Here is a 23246-nt window from a genome sequence, read left to right as displayed (position 1 = left end):
CTTTGTTGTTTTTTTCGTTCTTGTTGGTTTGTGTTACCATCATTTTTAATTTTAACATATGTGTCTAAAATTTTTTTTTTTTTACTTGGATGATTGGAAGCGTTAAACTTTGTCTGCTTTGTTATAAAATGCTGTTTCATTCTGTTTTTGAAAATTTTGGAGTCGGAAACACTGTTGTTCGTTTGGATAGTATGATTCTGCTAGGATTCTGCCAGAATGACAGTAGTTAGAACCCAAAAGTAGAAATAGTTTTCCAAGAAAAATAGTAAAATGTGTCATCAAATTCAAGGCTAAACGGGTGAAAAACAGAACTTTTGTTTCTGCCGCGGTTTCATTAACCCATTCGGGTTAATTTCAGCAGGACAATTTACTTAGTACTTTTACACTATGAATTTAAAAACAGTATTTTTGTTTTCTATAAAGCAAAAGAAAATTATGAAAGGTACTTCAAGAGCGAAAATGGTAAAATATTCGTTGTTGGCCAGAAGGGGGCACATTCACCTCCAACACCATTCTTCATGCCACTGTTTCAAAAATCCCGAATCGGTAAGTGGGCCTATGTAGGCCTATATTTAATATTAGTTAGTAGTGCTTAACTGTTTTACATGTTTCATACTTTTATTACAATTTATGTGTCAAAATAGAATATTTTATTATAAGTTTATGAAATCACCAAGTCAAACAAATTTACAGAGATTTTTAATGTCCCACGCTTACAGTAATTATTACATCATTGGCGATTACGTATCTATCATTACGTCACGCAGCTTGATCATCTGTTCAATATTGAATCTAACGTTAGCTCTGTGCTGTGCGGTGTATTTATGTGAGATAAAATATTTCCAGATTTCCTTTTCTCTGTAGTTTTACATGATATTCATAAGTCATATGCAGTATTATATTTGTATAAATGACGTAGGCTACTTGAACAATCTGGCTAAGTTTCAGTAACAGTTTTTTTATCATTCATTCATTTTACTTTTCGTCTTTAATGTGGGGGACAATTTAAACACAATTTAAAACAAAAAAAATGTAAAAAACATAATTTAAACACATTTAATATAAAACAAAAGTTACGCTGATAGTTTGGTAGGACATAAGCGTTGTGTCATCGTCAAGATGGAACCGACATGTGTGTCTGGATGGATGAAGAAAAACTACACTAAAATGAACTCCATCCATGGGTCCAGGATTTCTATGGGACCAGACCATCCATGGCCAGGTTTCTCAGGCTTCAGTATATTTTCTTCGATCATTCAGCTCATCGTTATTAACTTTGCTGTCAGTTGGACGAGAGAGTGAGACAGAGTCGGACAGACCTCCGCACTGTTACAGGATCCAGAAATGAACTGTGATCAATTGAAAGAATTTGTAATTTATAAAGGCCTCATTGGTAGTTGATGAACGAATGCTTTGGCTGGTCAAATTCACCTTTAAAAGTTAAAGAGATTTAGATAAAACGATGTCTGACACTTTGTTGCAAATAAGTAATTATACACACGATGTCATGACTATATTGACTGATTTATTAAATTGCCAAGTTGAAAGGTGAAGAGCAGTGCACAGCATACATCATAACCGTCTATTAGTTTTGCTCGTATCTAAGTAATTTTATATGTTTGTAATCTAAAAAAATATTTTTTATTCTCTAATATTGTAATCTGCCCTGACGAAGCCCACCCGCATGGATTTGTGAAACATGGGTTTCATTAAAGAATTCTATCACCAGTTGAGCACCTTTTGTTGTTGAAATTGTGCCTGGTGGCAAACATAGTATTTTCAATCAGTTTTGTTCGGTTATCAGCCGTCAGCTTTTTAGATTAATACAGTGGTTCTTAACCTTTCATGGTTCGTGGCCACTTACAGTGACCCTCAAAATCCATGGCCTCCTGATCATCAATAAAAATGTAGATTATTGATTGCGAAACGCTTTTTACTTAACTACTGCGTGTGCAGTAGCCTTCACGCCACTAATTTTGCACAGCAAGCAGAAAAAAAATGAGAAACTTGCATCCCGCTTTGCCTCGTCTTATCTTATAGCAGAATAATAGTGGTAGTATACTACCACACTATAACTCACTAGTGAGGTGCATTTGCTTGTGGCCCCCATGACCACCCAGGTGGGTTCCGGTTCCGGTTGAGAAACTCTGGATTAATCCATCCTTAAAGATTTGTAGCCTACTCCGTTTTGTATAACGTAGTTCGCCTCGATGTCAAAACCTAAACAAGCAAGATTAGATAAACTTTTTTTCAAGATGTCAAGGTTCGCAGCCTTTAGCAAAAGCAGTTAGTTAGTTAGTTAGTTAGTTAGTTAGTTAGTTAGTTAGCAGTTAGTTCTGTATAAACACCAAGTAAGCCTGTGGTTAATGCTGCTGTTTCGAAGCACCAACAGCAAAAGACATATAAAGTTGGAAAAACCAACGATCTTGTGCTTGAACACGATTGCCAACTCAACGATGCTGAGAAATACAGGCTTTTAACCTCTGGAAGTCCGAGTAAGGTCGCGTTTCTTGATACCAGTAGGCAAAGTCTTAAAAGAATATGAGAAGTTTTACGATTGGTTAGTCTACATTCAACTCACTGGTGGAGGCGGTTTATGCAAAGTATGCATTCTGATTCCATCAAATGCGAAATTCCATCATGCAACGAGCAGTGTTGTCATCACTTCAAAGTACTTTGCCGCGGAAGAAGTAATTAATTAATGATTGTATAATTAGCACCGATTCTTTTTTTAGTCGATTTTCCATCTTTTTTCGACGTTTGACCGCGATTTTGTTCATCGTTCTTCACCGGAAGTCAAAGTTAAAGTTTTAAATGTCAAACTTCAATTCATTTAGGATAACTTTAAAGTTTGGTTTGCCGCCGTAGAAGTCATCAATTAATGCCATCAAAAACGATCGTAATTAGCGATCGTTAAACTTTTGTCGTTGATTTTCTATTTTATCGATTCGATCCCATATCGGAAGATATTTATTTTTTACCATACCCATATATCCAGTTGTTGGTGGTTAAACTGTAACGATACTTCCCTCGTTCAAGAAGGTGCTAAGTGATAAAACGCTTCAAACACACAATATACTAATTAATGATGATGAGTTACGTGAAGAACAAACTTCATTACAAAGCTAACAATCCTAAAAAAAACAAAAAAGACTCCTTGCATGACTTTGTCAAGCCACTTGACGGTGTCTTGACTGTGTACTTGGCTGATGTACTTGACTGTGACGGCTCTTTATATCGTTGGTTGCACCATATTGAATCATTGAATTAAAAGAACATGTCGAAAAGAAATGTAAAGTTTCTACATTATACAAGAATTAAATTGAAGAACAAATTTGCGCATAGGCCTAAGCGTTCACGTTAAAGTAGAGTGCTAAGTAACACAGCCTACAAGAAGTTCAGCAAACAAACACCTTGGTTTATTAAATATATGATATGTCGTCGAATAATGTAGTTGATTTCAATAAACAAAGAAACAATGAAAAGATTTGCGTTGCCATCAGATTTAAAACAACTCATTTAACCACAAGTGACGCCCTAGACGCCACAACAAAATTTCTATTTCGCATGAGATGAACGTAACGCTGGCTGCTACCTTGTGTTGTGTTTGATCTATTAACTTATTATACACACACAGCCGATACATACTGAAGAAGGGAATAATTTCACCAAAGGCCAACCGCCAGATTATCCTAGCTATAAGATCTCTGAAGACTGGTAAGGCGACAGGTTTCGATCACATTTGACTTGAAATGCTGAAGGTCATGAACAAATCTTCTTGCAGTACTCAGGCATGGCTTTTAGCAAAAAACACACTAAAATAGTGGCAAATGGGCGTTATAATCCGAACTTAAGAAACAAGAAGTAGATTATAGAGGCTCTTATAGAAGGTTCAATCCAAAGTAGGCCTGTCGACAGAATTTTCAATATCCTAACACTTACGTCTTATGAAGGTTCTACTGTGTAGCTCATTTTAGCGCGTTTTGATTGTCTTTGTCTGATTTGTGCGTGTGTTGTTGCAATATCACTTTGCAAGTTTTATCTTATCAATCATTGTTACGCTTAAGCTGTAACCCGGTAGCCTATATAAGCCTTGTTCGTGTTAATAATAGACGGAAAGGTGGCCATTTTCTGTTTCAAGTAAAAGGTTTTAACCACAAATCTTGTCTTAACCTGATGTGTTCGGGTGCGGCGGTTCACTGTTAAAAGAATCGTCCAGGCGAGAACGAACGTGATAAACCCGTTACAAAACTAAAAAAGTGCATATTTGAGTTTGAAACGAATACAACTTTTTTGGCAAAGTTATCCAACTGCGAGATCCCAAAAATTGGGTGATTGACCGCTGTAATCACATATGACATAAGAGAAAGAATTTATGTGAACCAAAAAAATTGTAAAAAAACAAAATTTGTGAAAGAAGTAAGTATGTAGTAGTGTGAAGTAAACGATATATGGTTAACTTTCTGTTGAAATGACTGAAATAACCTAATATATCAAAAATTCCTATAGCTTGGCAGTCTTACCTAAAAAGAAAAATAATCATAAAAACTTTTATCTTAATGATTTTAAAACGCTAGCAACGGATTTTTGAATGGAAGTCAGGAATTTTTATATAGCAAATTATGAGCAATAATAAGTAAGTTGCAATTTATTACTTTTTTGCAAAAAATGCGGTATTATGTCAAATTATTGTTAAACATTAGGTCACATCAAATTGAAGCATTTAAAAACATTTTGTGCTTAACCAACAATAGTGTTTCCTATTTTATGGCTTTGCATAATTAAGACAGCAACTGCCAGACATCTTTAGGAACGGGGATTCCAAAGCATTCACATAATTGTTTGGTTAATATTTGGTAAACATGATAGTAAGCATTCCCTCTGTTAATGGAATGATCTTGATCGGCATAGAACTGAAATAGTTAGAGTTATAGTGTTAGCTTCAATCACTACATCTTTGGACTACGAACGCCATGTGTAATTGAAAAAGATATTTCGTTATAGTGCTGATAAATAAACAAAGTTTGAGAACGTTTTAGTTTTATATGTTGCCGAACTCAAGTTTTCTTAAAGCCTGTCAAATTTTATAGGCAGTCGTCTTAACACTTACAAAGTCATTGAAAGTAATATCTTCCTTTACAAGTTCTTTTTCCAACTGAGCAGCATTTTGAAAATGGACGTTGTCTAAAAATAATAATAAGTTGTTTTATTTTACAGTTATCTATACCATCTATGTCTATAATCTGATGGAATTTGATAATCGAGGATTCTAAATAAATTGAAGATTGATACTTGTGATGTGACTGCAAGTGCGTGAAACTACTGCACTTCATTTTTATTTGATAAGACTTACAGTTTGGCTCACTTAAGACTGACTTTGGAAGCTATATTTAACAATTTCAGAATCTGTATGTATAAAGTTCTGTATTCTCCTGTAGTGCCTTGTCTTTGATGTCATTATGCCGGGTGCCAACCATAGTATGTATGTATATATAGCTTACAGTAGATAAACTGATTTGACTTACCATCTGCCATGCCATGAATAAGATAGAAACTAGACTGTGGAAAATTGGCGGCTTTGTTAACTACAGAGGCGTTTTCATATCCGTCATGGTTGTCGGCTGGTAACCCCATATACCTCTCAGCATAAATTGTATCTGGGTATAAATCATGAATGGTCACTTCACTTGTCAAAAAGTATAACTTTGCTTTAAAAGTTTTTAAATAATTTTTTATTATAGCATGGTGCGTATTAGTAACGTTTTGCCAAATCCGTATCACCATAATATCGCCAGTCCACTAAGGGGGCTACGGCCATCCCGCACTTCAGAATGTCTGTATCCAAACCAATAGCATGAGATGTGGTAAATCCGCCATAAGACTAAAAATAATCTTGCAAGAAATCATGGCTTCTGAACAGCATACAGATACGTTACTTAAAACCAACTCACCCAGCCCCAAATAGCTATTCGATTTTCATCAACGTACGGAAGTTTTCCAAAGTATCTGAAATCACATAAGCCTACTTGTTTAAAATAACAAATCTTATAATTATAGAATTATATAAGAATTATATAATTAATCTATATGATTTTAACAAAGTAGGCCTATATGGTGCATGATGTTTAATTCACGTTTCCTAACGTTCTAATGCGTCTCTAAATGTTTATTAGAGTCTAATAAGTAAACAACAGGAGTACAACAGTTAACCAATAAAAGGTTTGTCTGTTATCGTTAAAAGAACTTAACTACAACATATGCACTATACAACAGTTATATAGGTACTAAAACGACTCTTGTGCACTTGTACCTGGCGGCTTCTATTTGATCTTCTACTTCCTTTTGACCCAAAGCTCTATACACTTCATGCATGAAATTGTCACCTACGATACATACAAAAAGGAGAACAATAGTTTACGAATTCAAATGTCGATGTTTTAATAATGACGACATGTTTACAGGCTGATCTAAGAGTTTTATAACCCACCGTAAAAATTCGATCCCCGTCCATCTATTCTAACTACAATTGCGCCGAGACCAACTGGAACGTACGCAGGAGCCCAGCTTCTAGTCCACAACGAGTTCACGTTTTGATATCCAGGTCCAGCATAACTTCATTATTGTTTGAAAAAGTTATTTTCCGTTTAAATATTTTACTTTAAATTTTGGCTATCATAACTAGTAAATAAGAAATTAACATCCACTTAACACTCACACATCAATGAGCAGGGGATATTTTTTCGTTTCGTCAAAGTCTGGTGGATTCCACTGTTTGTAATAAAATTCTGCACATAAGTTTTGTATTTACTTTTCCTTTGCTGTCAAACTTGCGAGAAAGGTGGGCGTATAGTTTGTCCGTATACAGTAAATTAGTTATTTTCAACATAGCATATATAAAGGCTGGTATAAGACACAAGCATAATCTTGGGTAAAAATCCTAAATTTTTCTATGGGTATACAAATGATATCAGGCCAACATATTTCTGGGGTATTTGCCATGGCACCAATTATGACATGGAAAATTGAAAAGCTAGTTGGCAAAATGGATAGCGTGTATCGTCTAACATAAATACCTCGCATTTAAGAACCACAAACTACTGTATTTTGATGTCAAAACCATATAGCGTTAGGCTACATAAAATAAAACAAATGTGACTCACCGTATCCAGTAGTACTAGGTATGGTACCATGTCGCAAATCAGACATTAAAGTTGTGCTGACTGCCTCAACCAGACCAGTATTGTTTTCAAGGACTACCATACCAATTAAAACATCATTCTGATTTAATGCACTGTGATCCAGCTTGTATTGTATATATAAGGGTGCACCTTCGCCTAAAGAAAAGCCGCAAGCATATAAAAGCAAAAACTTTTTTGCAACGTATTTCTCAACTGCAACAAAGACATTTACCTCGGCAACGTACAATCGTGTAGCTTCCGTCTATGCTAAACGAGGCAGTCACATAGTTGCATCTGCCTGGATAAGCTGTAATAAGCTTGCACGTTATACAATCCGGATCAACATCGGCCGTTGATCGGTGACCTTTGGTCCGATATACTTGTCTCTTCCCAGGCCCCTCAATTGTCGCCAAAAAATACCTAAATCTCCGCAAGGTGATGTATGTTATCTTATAAATTTGTCTCTATATAACCAGCACTTTGAAATCAAAACTTTCATTATACAGTTACATGTTTCACCATTACTTATATACATAAAACCAAATTCTTATACTTACACGTAATCACTTAATACATGATAAAAATCGACAGCCGGATAAGAAGCGCTTACCGAAGTCACGGTATAGTTTCCTTGTGTGAGAAATTGTGTGCCATCCTAAAATATAAGTGTGCCAGTCGTATTTGTCAATTGCAGCAAATAAACTTAAATTAGCTTTCTTGTTGCATCTTGGTTCATAGCAAATTTTATTATAATAGGTTAAATAAGCTATACTTACATCATCTACTCGTGCCAGGTGTTGCCAACCATTGTTTGGTAAAACTTTAAAAAATACATTTTCGTTCTTTGCAAAAACTGGTATCCAATAAGGTCGTCTTTGATACAACCATCCGTTTGGTGTCTTGTGTTCGTACTGAGACAGCTATTTTAATTAAGCAGCTTTGTAAGACTAAAATAGCGTTTAATTTCTCCTCCCTTTATATACATCACGTAAACCGCAAACTGAGATAGAACTATTTTGCTTCATACTGCACTAAGTTCCAATATAAATTATGATATTTAACATATGCAATTATTGACCCATATTAACATAATTAATCCTGTTTAAATAACTAATCCTATTCGATTTAATAAACTACTTAACGTAAGCGGGCGTTTTTAAGATATCCTTAGGCTACACTCTAGTCCTAGTGCAAAAAATGTTGTTTAACAATATATGTAAGATTTTACTATAGGCTGAACTCACATTAAAGGACCCATGTTCGCAGTAAACGTTTGAAGTTTTAGACTGTTGTGCTTAGAAATCTTTCTCGCAACACATGAAACGATATCCGCAACAAATACTTAAAACTCGTTTCAAATGACCAAGCATGTTGTACAAGTTCATGGTGAACACCAGAATAGGCCAATTCAAATTTCGGAGCTTTTGTTCTCAGTATTATTGCTCCAACTCTAATCATTATACAAAAAATGTGGAGTTACTGACAGGTTCCTATTCTTAACGTGTTACCTTCTGTATGTTGGCATTATTTCGGTGTAGGGAGCCTATACTATGGTATATCACTGGATTTTCTTCAACACCACATTGGGCGACATTGGGTTTAGTGGCAGGTCGTGCTAGTTGTTAGCACGGCCAGCATTTATTACATTATTTTTTTTGAACATGGTAGTCTTCTCGGCTTTATCGCTTAATTCCATTCCTTGGCGCATGCTAATAACAACTGGCTTGATCTTTTCGTTCCCACCGCGCTTTTGACAAAAAATAAAATGATTGATTGCTTGTGGAAATCAAATTATGAACAAAAAATCCTTTCAGTAGGCCTACACAACTTTTTCGTAGATTGTAGTCACGCTTAAAGTTATTCTTTGTTAGCTTTTTGTTTTTTAATGTACATTTTTTATGTATTATTGTCTAAAACTGTCCAAACTGAACAGTAAACATTACTCGGTGATAACAAAACGAAGAACTGTAAGCCTAGTTTTTCAATAGAAACACTGGCGGCATCGATTACCTGAACAAAACATATAGAAAAGTACAAAACATATACCCCAGTGGAATGGTTTATTATTATGGGCAAATTTATTGGCAACAATCCTAGTTTTGCCTAATTTATCCTGCCCAAAGATAACTTAGATAAAATACTATGTTTTTAGCTATACTTTTCGCGTTAGCAAGGGTTATAAAACGACAATAATTAGGTTTTGGTGTACAGTATACAGTAACTCATTATATACAGTTATCTTATATTATATTTCGTGATTGGCAGTAAGCAACGAAAAATATGCTTAGTCTACCAATGAAGCAGGAAAATAAAACATATGTTAAAGGAATATGCAAACTTTTGTCACTTGCCTCAAAGCAAATCCGTTTAGTGCCATCTTCATCGCACATAGACGTTATACTCCAAGTCTGAAGTCTGTCGCACCATAACACAGCAGCACGAGTGTCATTTGCCCAAGTTACCCGGTTAAAGAGATAATCCCCGCTAGATGTAACAAATTGATAATGATTTGAAATAACAAATGTTAGCATAAGAAATTCTTTTGTATAAAGATCATTTGTAAATATTTATAAACTTACTATTGATGTCTTTTACGCAGGAATTAAACTTTATCTCATACATGAGTATAAGTATGTTTGGTATTATCATATAGACAAAGATCTACAGTACATATTCACTTGTCTGATAGTTGTTTTGGAGGAAGTATTTCTTCAGTGATGTTAGTACCAATGTCATAAACGAAAGCTTTGCTAGTAGGTTGCGTGGTACCAGCCTAACAATGCAAACAATGATTTTACGATTCTTTCGGCATACATTGTTATAAGTTAAGGTTAGCTTATGCAACGGGATGTATTAACCTTTGGATAGGAAACATCGATTAGGTTGGGATATTGGCTATCATCGTAACGTATGAACTCAATGTGGTCGCAAAGAGTATCGTTAAACTGGGCAAATGCCAATTTGGTCCCACCCGGTGAAAAATATAAGACGTTATTGCTGGAAATCATTTCCTCTGTGTAAAGAGTTCATTATCATTAATTCCGTAAATTCAATCTTATCAACACTTTTAGTATGAAACGGTTTGTCATTTTTACAAATCAGAAATATACGGACGGTAATATACCTTCGTAGACCCAATCTGGAATCCCGTTGTAAACAAAGTTAGCTCGACCAGTTGTAGTAACTCTTTCCTCAGCTGCCATTGGATTTGCTTTGTAGTAAATATCGAAACCTTGTACGTAAGCCTGACGTGTAATAAAACTAAGATTTTCGATGGTTTCTTTGTTAAGTGAGTAATTAAAACTTGACCGAAACGTAAAAAGTCTGATTTAACAGTAAAAAATTATAACAAGTGAATATTGAAAACGATGATTAACAAAATAGAGATTATACAGAACAACACAAACGTGAAAACCGAGCATAATGAAAGCAATAAAGCTTGTTTAAATAAAAGTTAATTTTTAGAGTAAGACATGTATGCTATAATTTCAATTACACTACCAGAGCATTTCCAACTGGAGACCATGTTATATACTGAATATTCTCAGGAAGGCTGATATCATCGCGTATTAGCCTGCATAAAAAAGTAAGAGAAAAGCAGAGTGGACCAAAAGAGTTAACAAATTCCGAATTTATACGCTACTTACTTTGCAGTCACGTCATAAACCAAATAAGTCCCGTTGTATGAATGCCTCCAGCCCTAAAAAGAAACATTTTACTTCACTGCAATGTCTTATAAACTACTAAACCATATATTTATCAGCCCACTTTGCATGACATAGTTATTCTTATTATAGTGCATTGATTTCGACAAAAAAGACCTAAAAAGCTTTTAAATCAACTATACAGTCACAGAAATCACATTTTAGGTGTCGTCAAATAGCCTACAACGTAGTAAGTGTAGGTAGTAGTGTATTCTTTTTGGCATGATGTGTAGTTTTATTTCTCAGCGTGTAAGTATGTTATTCTATATACCAATAAAGGTTCTTCTAACACGACTCATATATCTCTACATATATCAATTGTATTATAATGTACTGCAGACTATTTAATTGGCAACTGGATACCTTGACATATTTAGTTAACAGCAAGATATATTCCTGAGTAGATGACACTTTGTAAGAAGAGGCACCGTTGTTTATCTGAAATCAAGATTATGTAACAAAAAATGCTAGCACTGGTTTCAGAAAACACTATTTTTGCATATTTAATCTAAGATACCAACTTTTTATCGTTTTCTTTTAAACACAATCAAGATTAATCCATAAAATTGAAACATCGATAAATTTAATAAGAAATCCTACTTACATACTCATCACCAGGAAGAATTTTGGTATCATTAAGTGTTGTGACATCTCTTATTTTTACGTTTCTCTCTGAGTCCATGTATATATATTGGGTACCTGTTCAATGAGTAAAGTTGGTATATTTTATATATTTCCATCATTTTTGGACAAGTACAGCCTATTTTTCTTTTTATACTTAAACTACTATATGTTTTCTACTATTTTGTAGCGTACCAAGCTAGGTACGAAACGTTATAATATAATTTATATAAACGTTATCATATAAAGCAAACGTTACTTTTAAGAAGCCCTTTGGTTATCATAAAGTTTTTCTATAATTAACAAGTTAACCACAAGGTACTGCATTAATCGGCTTTATACGTGCGTATATATATGGCGATCCGATCAAAAGGCCTGCATCATAAAACAAAGCACTTACAATAAAGTAAATGTATACCTGAAATCCATTGTGGGCTCACTGATTTATAACTGAACTTTGAACTCCAAATATCCTTGAAGCTGAAATTCGGGATATTGTCTTCTTCCACCTTTGCAAACTTTTGTGTGCTTGACCGTTTTGCTCGTCCAGCAGTAGAATTTTTATCTATGAGAATCGTAAAAGCCTGACTGGTAAAGAGTGAGGAAACAAAAGTTCTGTGAACTAAAAACTTTACAAACATAAGCTACTCTATATTCTTTGCTTGTTGCTATATAAGTGCAAGCTAATAGCTGTTAGACACAGTTGTTTAACAAGAGAAAGTCCCATCTAATAGCAAATAACATTAAGGTTCTCTTACCCACTGCAAAGAGCGTTGCAATCACAAGAAGGACAATTGTAATTGCAGTTAAAGCTCCAACAACCTTTTTCATTCTGATTACCAAAATCCAAATCAGCCTATACTAAAAACACCTTAAGGAATGTTTGATTCATTAGCACAACGTCATAAGCATTACAATTTTCATATTAATTATGTCTCAAGAAATATTTTCTGTTTGCAACACTTTGCTTTTTGTACTGCAGTTATACACTTTGTATGCTACCACTTAAAACCAGTAAATATTAACCCGAAAACAAACATCCGCTTTCAGCTTAAGGCCGTTAACTTTTTGTTTGGGAAGCTGAGTACGTTACATGGCTTTGCAGAATTGAAATTTTATAATGCGACGCAAAGAACTGTAGGATGCTTATATGTTTACCAACCTTGGATGTGTCCAGATCGTATGTTATAATCTAATTACGACTCCGAGGCAATAGAGACAGGCCTATAGAGTTGCTGTTATTTTATTGCGTCAGCTTTACAGTAAATCCCTTAAGAACACATTAACGGATGATTGACGTATATACTTATCATTCTACATTTATATACAGCATTTCAAAGCCTTATCGATGCTGTACAGCCAAATGGCTATATGCGATGTTGCGATATGACGTTCACGCCACAGCATCTTTGACTAAAATTTATATTTGATCAGCTATATGTCCACGACCAGCAGAAGGAGTCCAGTTAGAGGTTTTCTTGTTATGTAAGCCCAGTAATGCCAATAACTACGTTTTAATTTAAAAAGGAGCAAACAGTTGTTGAGAATACTTTGGACCGCGGACTTTGGCCAAACAAATTATTTTCATATAGAATTTCAGAACAATGTAGCGATTGCGCTCGTTTGCCACTTGCTAATAGCACCCAAAGAGTTATGGGCAATTTATATTTTTGGTGACCTAAATACCTCTAGAGTCTAGACACATGAATTTAAAAGTATAGGCATACTGGTCCAAACCAGATTACTTATAATTTAAAAAAATTTTCCTGTTTTTCTTTCAAAAAATAAGCCCATGTGTATCGCGTAAATACTTTGTTTTTTTGCAACACCAACTGAATAATTCGGGCGAGTTCATCAACTATAGGACTGCGCTACAAAGGTAGCAGTGAAATTAATTCAAAATAACATCAGCAATTTACACAGAAAACTATCTTATTTTATTTAATATATTTTGACATTATTTGGCTAATGACATTTCTTTAAATTGCTGGAGACTATATATTTGTATAAATTGATCATATTATTTTAAGTTAATTTTACTGCTAGCTTATCTGTTGTGGAAACTAACGATACCGTTTAGGGCGAAACATATATTTCTACAAAAACATAGTTCTGATAGATTAGTGTTGATATTCAACAGCATTATTGTTACATATCATGATAAATGTCATCGATAAATGGCAAAGGACAAGTAAGGCCTACTGTAAATTTCTTCTGTCCAACACAATCGTATATTGTGTGACAACTGATATCGATGCTGTTTCCATTTTGACCAATTCATCTAATAATTAGATTTGCTTATCATTTATGAAAGTCACCTGAACATTATTTCAGAAGCGAGATTGAGAATCACTGCTGGCTTAGTCTACGTATTTTTAAAATAAATATAAAAGTGAACCGGGCTGAACATAGCTCTAAAGTGTAAGATGGCTGATTCCACAGTGGGTAGTCAGTTAATTTACATTTAAGATCTGTCGTGCAATAACCAAATATGAATTTAAATGCTGGGACTGAAATAAATTTGAATGCTTATATACAGCAGATAAATTATAGAGCACATATAAAGACTGTGATAAAAATGTGGGGGACACGTGTGCAAATCAATGTTATGGTAAACAGCAAAGGTTCGTATTCAGTCCTAAATTTGAATGAGATGTTAGAGATCTATGATAGCGTCGGAGCAGGGACAGCACGCGCCAAGATAAACGTATAAATCATCTGATCATCAAAAGATTTCACATCTGATATCTACTCGCAAACGTCGCACGCTTGGGCAAATCGCAGATTTTATATGAAGTAAATCAGAAAGTTGTATATTTATGAGTAATGTTACTGCTTTTCGTTAAATATTGTGGCTTACTAAAAAGCTTATTAAAAGCAAATAGTTTCAGGTACATAGCCAGGTGTGGGAGAGGCGCCTTTAACCCTCAAAATTTTTGTCAAAGGCAAGGTGTTTTGGAAGGGTTTGGTTTGATAATTCTTGTTTTTAAAATTTAGCTAATAACAAACCTTTAAAAAAATAAACAGCCTCCTTTACTATTGTACTCCCATATACCGGGAGCGAGAATTGAGACATTATTACGTCATAATTTCTTTCGTTTTTCGTCATAACTCGTTCTTCAGGCGTTCAAGTCCGAGTTCAAAAGTACAAAAGATCCCTTAAAATATTATATTTAACCGTTGAATATGTTGAAATCGTAACGCCTGCTTCTCAGGCTGTTTACAGAACCAATGTTGCACCATAATTGATCTGACATTCTGACATTTTTGATGTGTGTTGTGATCCGACATATGCTTCACCGTATGTACGAATCCCACACATCTTCCTTTGTCATACATTTCCAATGTTCGTCTACTTTTTAGTCGTTGTTTGTTGTTTTCTGATACGATTTGTCTTATAGAACCGTAATGTGTTTGCTTCCTCAGGCACTTGTGTTTTCTAATAACGTGTACACGCCTCTCTGGTAGTAATTAGCGTTTTCTGTTGGCATTTTCCCATTGCGCAAGCAAATGGTCAACGTGTCTGAGTTGAGTGGGTTCAAGTTAAGTTTTCACTTTCACATGTTGGCGATACCACGTTTTACAGTCTTCTGTATCACTAAGAATACAACATTTTTATTTTACATCATTAAGAAATGTACGTCATAATGATTGGCAGAAATTTCAGTTAAATCCATTTTAACATTATTTGTTATTTTGGAGGCAATTGTATTTTAATTAACGTTTTAAAGAAAATGCCACAACTGAACAACTATATGACTGAGCGTGTTCGCAACGACGTTTTGTTGAATTTGTCAATAGCGTTCCAGCAGATTGTCATAATAAACCATTATACTGTATGACAGCGTTTCTCAAACTGTGCTCAGCGAGCTTGTTCAAAGTGTTCCGCGAAATAAATTATTTCTGCAGTCTATTATAACAGTTACTATATGTTTACTAACAATTAAATTGAGTTACTGTTTCCAAAGTTTCTTTAAGAATAAATGGAAGCAGAACAAAAATTATGCAAATCGGCAAACAACAAGATAGAGAGATATCGATCAATCAACAATCTGCAGAAGAGGTTAACCACTTTCATACCTTGGTATCATAATATCAAATAATGGGTCCACAGAACCGGATGTTAGTTGCCAGATTGGAAAGCTTCATCAGTTTTTCAGAAAATGAATTATATTTGGATTACTGCTATAAAACCAAAACTCAAACTGCAATTATACAGCTCATTAATTCTATCAATTTTGACATATGCCAGAGAAACGTGGATAATAACTGCAAGAATAACCAAACGACTAAACGTATTCTATCAGCGTTGCCAACAAAGGATCCTTGTTGTCAGCCACCGAGAGCACATCACAAACGATGAAACTTTACGCAAAACTTGCTTACTGACCCTGAATAGCATAATAACCGAACGCAGAATGCGCTTTGTGGGAAATGTGATCTGAATGCCAGACTACCGGCACTCGAAAATTGCATTAGACTGGGATCCATCAGGTGGGAAACACAAACGAGAAAGACCAAAGAAGACCTGGCAGGCCAAATTCCGTAACGATCTACGGGAGCTCAACACCACTTACAGATATGCGAAAGATGTCGCATTGGATCGAACTGCATGGAAATCTTTTACTGCCCTACGTGTCCAAAATGAGTACACAAGGACCTAATGATGAAGAATGATGATGAACGACGAGTCCTCACACTTATATTAATCTAATTACAGTGTGATGTAATGCAAAGTCAAAAATGCCAATAATTACTTACGTTACAAACAACAACACCCTGCGATCTAACAACTGCAGCTTTTGAAAATGGTAGGCTTATTTATACTGAAAGTCGGTAGACGGTAGCCGGTGGGTAGCCCCCATATATGGGTACAGCGGGGCGCGGACCGTGCATTGCACCCCTCTGCATTAGAAGGTATTTTCGCTTGTTAGTTATCGTTAAGTTGGACAGATTAAATGTAAAGGGTTATTGCTAGTTGGCAGGTTGTCAAGATGGTGCAGAGTTTTAACTGCAACGTGTTCATCTTAACGTAAGCATAAAATTACTTACTGCAAATGGATCGCTGGTTAATAACTGGGAGCGTAAAAAGAACTAATGATAAGCCTATAGGCCTACTGTGCCATTCAGTAATGATGAAGGAAGAAAAGGATAATAAATAAAAATAAATAACAGGAAAGCTTGTTTTCTTTAATCAGCAACATTTTCTGAAATACATTTCTTTGTTTTACTGCACAAAATTATGATAAAATCATCAACCTGTACAAAACTGAGCTTGTGACGCAACAGCTGAAATCAGATATTTACAAAAATGTAAAAATGGTGTAAAAAAAACGAAAACCTTGGCTTGAGTTGATTTGACTTGAATTACACTGTGCTAAAAACCTTTGTCACCCATGTCTTTGTGCTCAATTTTATTTGATCGTTTTTCGAAAACGCGCTTATAAAACGTGGCTTCTGGCTTATAAAGTGGAATATTTTATACTACAGGAGCAATTAGAGTAAATCGGGACCACGTCATGTTGGAATTTATAAGCGGGTGGGGCCTATAATTAAGTGGTAACCACTGTAGTTTAAATTTTTTTGTAAATGTTACCTTTTTATTTCATTTTTCGTGTTCTGTTTTTACATAATTGTTTTTAGTAACGTTAGTTATTTGAAATATATGTGCAAAATTTAAGTCTATATTTCTTAGCAAGGCTGTATCCAAAATGTTTTTGGGTAGAACCCCTACTCCAACCACCCTCTAAATAAGCCTTTGTTTCTTGCGGTGTTCCGTGAAGCGATATAACAAGCTTATAGTGTTCCGTGGCTGAAAATGTTTGATAAACGCTGGTGTATGGTGTTGATATTTGCATCAATTACCTTGTATTGCCAACCTTTTAATGTTAAGAATTATCATCGATTGTTACAAAATATTTGTTGAAGTTTCCTTGCAAAGAAATTGAGTTCTTTACGCGCGATGGTTTGCATAACCTCCCACGTGACTCAGCAAGATAATGACGTCATTAGTGACACCAAAAAAATCTTGCTCCCTTTAAATATATTTTCAGGCTACGCCCCTGAATTGTTTTTGTACCTTAGAATTTAGAAACCATAGGCAATCTGTATTTTAACAGGACGCTATATTGGTGGTATTTTGGCTTTTAGTCGCCATGTGATATAAGGAAGTATTAAATCGTACCTCGCTATATTATCTCGAGACAGCCAATGAAAGTTCGTTCACCACTGATTTCAATCATGCGATTATTTATACCTGTCATCAGCTTGTCCAAAACTATCACATATACTTTTTACTAAAGACAAATGGTTTGTATATTGTCATAGATGGACATTGATGCTGGTGAATCATTTTTAAATACAGTAGTTAAGCAAAAAGAAGGAAAGTTTTGCAAACCTTGACAAACGGTTTTGTTTTCTTTGTAAAAAAGCTAGAAGCCGTTGAATTATTCAAAAATGTAATACACACAAACAACTTTATTGTATCAGCTGCATTGACAACAAAAGTTGTTACTGGCTGTAAATGAATAGATCTTTCAGGATGATCGTTGATACGGTCAATGTGAGGGACAAGTCCAAAAACAAGTTAGTCCTCAATCAAAGAGTAGTTGTCAGTTAATATACTGAAAATTAGATCTCTACTAATATGTTGTCGTTAAGCAGTTATTGCCATAAAAATATGGCAAAAATCGCAAATTCAATGTTTAAATATGACGAAGATGGCGGCTCTTATTACGTCACAATAAAATGACAATCGGCATGACTCCAGGTTCTTGGACCAAGTATCAATAGAATGTTTCTTGTGGCCGATAAGTAATACGTATAATTAAAACAAACTTAACCCTTAAACTGTAATTACTGTTCTGTAACACAAACAGCGATTACGGGCCTCTCAGGCCCAATACTAAAATAATATGAAAAAGTAAGTCAATAGTTTCTCGATTCATTACATCGGCTGTATTCGTTTTGAGAAAATGATTTTAGGCCAAAGTTGCCTATATAATGCATGGATGTAGCAACAGGAATGTGAATGAATGAGTGTTTGACAAACACAACTCTAACCACAGACACTCCAAGCATCTCGCAAACCCGGTTAGCAGTACTTCACCTAACTATGCACACATATGATATATTTTAGTTGTTATGACATATTTTTGTTGTGCACCTAAAAAAGAACTCATCTTATTGAGATTCACTGTACAAATGCATTGTAACTTACATTGATTATAATTCTAAAGTTTACTTTAAACTAGAACCGGGCCTCCGAGGCCCTAAATTGCAATTTGAGGTGTACTTTTGTTTTTAGCCAACAAAATTTTTTTTGGACTCATTAATCCTTACACTTCGGTTTTAAGTTTTGCAAACGACACTATTTAAGGCATTTCTGGAGCAACAGCTCTTAAAACCAAAAAATAAAAAAAATAAAAGAATTTTCTTTCTCACCGGGCCTCCCAGGCCCTCAATTACTGTTTAAGGGTTAAGTATATAGCAGGAACATTTGGCGAGTAAGCATGAGCTATAGCTTACCTTTGGTGTACTTGTACTAGTGAATGTAGATGCTAATTAAGCTACAGCTCACCGAGCTCAATTTTGGCTGTTGGCGCTAGCTTCAGTCCTATACCGGTAATTGCTGTAAAAGCAAGAATGCTTGACCAGAACATGCTGTAGCCTACTGACTTCTGTGGCGTTCCGCATTCCTATGCTGAAAATATCCGTTGCCTGCTACTAACTACCTACCTATGGAAATTTAATTCAGGTAAAACGCGTTAGCACTGGTATCTTATCTTAAGTCGCTATCTTGCACTGGTCACTTAGTGCAAGATAGATGCGATAACAGCTCACCCTACAACAGATGCCATACAAAGTTTTTGTAAAACTACTTCCCCGTTGCTACGACAAGGCAATGTGCAGAGTTGTATGCCGCTCTCCGGCTGGACATGGTTAATCCCGAAGCTGGAAAAATATACAATCTATCTAAAGTATGGATCCTAACTGCATAATTTCGGCAATTTCTTTAAAATCGTTTTAAGTTACACAATTAGCAAAATTAGTCTTCAATATGTTTGAACTATGTGGACAAATTACAGTATATATATTGCGCCGCGCTGTCTCCTATATAGTGAGATTATTTCAGTGTAGGTATACCTATACACGTCCACAAAGTATTTCGTTTTAGGGCATTTTACTACGTTAGTGGCAATTGTGATACTACAAAGTTACTCTTAAACCAAAAAACTTTTTGGGGTAGCAAATACAGATCTTAATTGATCAGAATTTTCAAAGCGCTTTTAGCTTTAGGGGCGACACGTTTTTGTTGTATCTGCGCGGCACGTTGGTTAATGCGCTGTTTGTGGTATCGAACAGTTCCGTAGTATCCCGTGCTAGTTAGCATAACGATTTTAGCTGAAATAGAAACGGTTCGTTGAGATTGATGTTCTAAAAATTAAAGAGAATGGCTAATTCCATCAACGCAGAAAACACTGATAACTGTTCGACATATAAAATAACAAACGCGGTTTTAATAACTCTACTTGTTACATTGGTATTGGCAAATGTTGCCGTGGTTGCTCGGTGGAAACTTAAAAAAAGAAGAGTTCGTGTATATTCCAAGAACGCTGATATGATAACGATCGGCAGACCAGGGAAAATTCTTCGTGAAACAAGCCGAAAGGTACCAACTAATAAACATTTTAAACAACTAAGGATGTTAAAAGTTTGTTGGCTGGCAGAATATTTTTAAAGTATATTCAGTGTATGACTGCAGCTATATGTATATGACGAAGGGTCAACAGGGGCGTGTTAACAACAACGTTCGACCTTCTCTGGAAGCTCTTCATGCAAAAAACAGTTGTCCTGTGGTGATTCCCTCTATCCATGTCACGGACAATGATGGAGTCCAGAGCAGCACACCTTTATCAGGGAAGAGTATGACGTACGCACACATTCGCCAAATGAAAAAATGCCGTGCAGTAAATGGTCATTCTACAGAACCTAGCAAGGTATCTGAGGAGTTTGCTGGCATGGCAAACGATCACAACCCTAAACAACAAAGTATGTAAATGGTGGTTCTTAATTTACAGATTCCTTGTTAATGAATTTTCACTTTTAAAAGATTAACTTTTATTTGGAATATGTCAAATTTTTATGGTGATTTTTTATGATGAGTATTTTGTAAAGAGACTTCAAAAACTGTCACTTCATATGACATGAAGCCAGTGGAGTCCAGTACTCCATGTACTGACGGTGCGACGCTGGTAAGGCAGAACGATTCAACCTATGTCAGTCCAGGTATATTTAAATCTGCTGTTATCTGTTTTCTTACCTCAAAATCATCGCAACTATTTCCGATTTTTTAGTACTCAATGAACCTGCTAGAAAAGTTTGTCTCTGGTAATTTTTTATTCTGTGCGCTGTGTATTGTATATGAGTAATTATTTTGAGCTATGTAGTCTTGTTTTTATTTTAAGTTCAATGCAATGATAAAGATGTGCTACGCGGTATTCGGCGACCATCACAAGACTCCGCAGAGGTATTCGGAAGAGGTCAAATAGCTGACAATGTGCGATCACGTATAGGTATAGACTAGGATAATGCATATAGTTATTTGGGTTCATGTATACATTGTTTTGGTGCATATAATGCCATGAAGGAATCAAAGGTTGTTAGTATATAGATACGTTGTTTTTTGCTTGCTGGCAAAAATTGCTGCAACCAAACTCATATTATGTGGTATTCCGAAAATTTCACACATCCAATTTTTGTAGTTTCAGCTTTCCGATCAATTCCTTCACGTCTTTCCTCAACAATTTCAGCAATAGGAAACGGCTTACCTGCAACCACACCTACAAATTCACCCAAAGCAACCCAATCACGTGAAGCAATATACCTCTCGTTTAACGATGTAACAAATACAAGCAAGGAAAATACTGTTGCTTAACGAAAAATGATTGTTTCTCATTTTGTTGTTAATTTATTGGCATTATTTACGACTGTGTTGAATGTGAAGCGTTTCAGTCCCATTATACGTCTGTATGCAGTTAGCTTGGTTATGTATACACATACAGCTAATACTACACTACACCCATATAGACGTTTATTTGTTTAAAGTATTGTGCGCATTTGTCTATTTATAAAGAAATGTTCCTCAAATTATATTTATAACTCGTAATATGGTGAACATCTTTAATCATTTTCAAAATCACTGTGGTGTAGTTTTTGCAACTTAAAAATATATAGCCTATGTTTCAAAATATTTGCTTTCTAAAGCCAAGAAATATTATATATTTTCGGTATGAACAAACCTCCCAAATCGCAGTAACCAGACGTTAATGAGAAAGGTGTCCAGCGGGATTGTTGATTGTTGACAGTTACAGTTGACTTCTTACATTGATCAGCTGTATACTGTAAATCTCATGATGGTTTACAAGAGGTGTAGTATAGGCAACAATCCCTATTTATATTGAATCAAGCTACGGTAGATCTATACTTCTGTAGTATACAGTTGTCACGAAATTGTTTCAGACCGCTCCAAAACAAACTTGGCATTAACAGTCTTGATGATCAGATTCTTTCACTTTCTTAGGTGAGCTTGATCAGGAGCATTTGTTCAGATAGATAGATAAATTTCATCATCATAATCTTTTGTCTCCAGTCAAAAGCGCGATGGGGACGAAAAAGTAAAGTCAGTTGTTATTAGCATGCTGTAAAGAACGGGAAAAAGTGATAAAGCCGAAAAAGTTGAAAACAAGCAAAATAACAACTAGCACGTCCATTAAACTTAAAGTAAGATAAAAATACGAAAAGTCAAGTTAAAGCAGACGTGCAGGTGTTGCGTTTAAGCTAAAGATGATGGACAACTTACTTCAAAGTTGTACAACCGCAGATTGGAAAAGATAACCCACTGTAAGACAAGCACCATCCCTTGCAGAAACCAGTTTCTGGTGGCCATTGATGATGTATAGAATTGCAGGCATTGTTGACAAACCCAGTTTGTACAGCAAAAGTGCACAACAAATTCAACAATGATGAACTTTTTAAGATGTGATGACATTGCTACTCGTTGTAAGATGAAATTATCTTTCATAGGTAGGCTACATTGTCAGTTATGTAAGGAAAAAGATGCCATTGCTCTCTAAACGATAACAGTGTTGAGAGGAAGACCTATTTTCTAAAAATTCTGATTCGATGTGATGTTGGCGATGTTGGCAGTGAATTGTCAATCTTGCAACCAGCAATAATTGCAGTAAATATGCCTAATATAGATTCGAGTTGAGTGTTGAGTTACTGAAAGAAGACATACAGATGGTTCAGAGTTAAGATGCTAAAACAGACATTTGGTTCAATTTGCTGACTCACTTTGCGAATTTGCTTGAAACGTGTGTCATGCCAATCTTTGCTGCAGCGTATTATATTATGAATAATTATTCATTATGGGAGAACAGTAGAGCTTTACATCGGCTAATGCAGCAAGAATTGTGAGAACAATTAGCTCAAAATGATGCAAACTCGTGTTCCATATGCAGCGTTGTTACTGTTGAGCAAGGCATTAACTACGCTTGCTCTTGTTGCGTAGTTCCAGTGAACAGTTCCAAATTCGGGCAAGATCTCTCACAAAACTATAAGCCAAGTAAAAAATGGGTCTATCAGAAAATGTACTCAGACAAGTCCGGCAACAAGGGTCTAAACGGAATGCTTTTTGAAAAGGTTGAGCTGCAAATTAACTCTTAATGTTGTTGTTTTTTTG

At 35.3% G+C, this 23246-nt stretch overlaps 2 protein-coding genes across 3 annotated transcripts; one reads left to right on the top strand and one right to left on the bottom strand.

The window, feature by feature from the left end:
• Positions 1-4630: 4630 nt before the first annotated feature.
• LOC143469776 (dipeptidyl peptidase 4-like) lies at positions 4631-12403 on the bottom strand. Its single transcript, XM_076967592.1, has 22 exons — positions 12262-12403; positions 11922-12068; positions 11487-11581; positions 11246-11320; positions 10826-10878; positions 10680-10752; positions 10303-10423; positions 10037-10191; positions 9857-9951; positions 9530-9662; positions 7955-8098; positions 7736-7833; positions 7411-7598; positions 7161-7334; positions 6716-6785; positions 6488-6612; positions 6311-6383; positions 5952-6006; positions 5782-5881; positions 5526-5657; positions 5111-5184; positions 4631-4913 (listed from the first exon to the last, which is right to left on the bottom strand). Exons 1-22 carry the CDS (start codon positions 12332-12334, stop codon positions 4782-4784), a joined length of 2385 nt encoding a protein of 794 aa, XP_076823707.1. The 5' UTR covers positions 12335-12403; the 3' UTR covers positions 4631-4781.
• Positions 12404-19848: 7445 nt separating this feature from the next.
• On the top strand, positions 19849-21803 carry LOC143469163 (uncharacterized). 2 transcript variants are annotated; one of them, XM_076966748.1, is made up of 5 exons: positions 19849-20174; positions 20287-20554; positions 20681-20791; positions 20971-21062; positions 21268-21454. In XM_076966748.1, the coding sequence occupies exons 1-5, from the start codon at positions 19956-19958 to the stop codon at positions 21319-21321; spliced, it is 744 nt and encodes a 247-aa protein (XP_076822863.1). In that variant the 5' UTR covers positions 19849-19955; the 3' UTR covers positions 21322-21454. The 2 variants fall into 2 exon arrangements, with proteins under 2 accessions (XP_076822863.1, XP_076822862.1); XM_076966747.1 differs by having other exon boundaries at positions 19850-20174; positions 20971-21078; positions 21268-21803.
• The last annotated feature ends 1443 nt before the right edge of the window (positions 21804-23246 follow it).

This window comes from Clavelina lepadiformis, chromosome 8, assembly GCF_947623445.1.
Source record: "Clavelina lepadiformis chromosome 8, kaClaLepa1.1, whole genome shotgun sequence".
In the NCBI taxonomy this organism is placed as follows: Eukaryota; Metazoa; Chordata; class Ascidiacea; order Aplousobranchia; family Clavelinidae; genus Clavelina; species Clavelina lepadiformis.
This window is presented reverse-complemented; position numbering and strand designations above follow the sequence as displayed.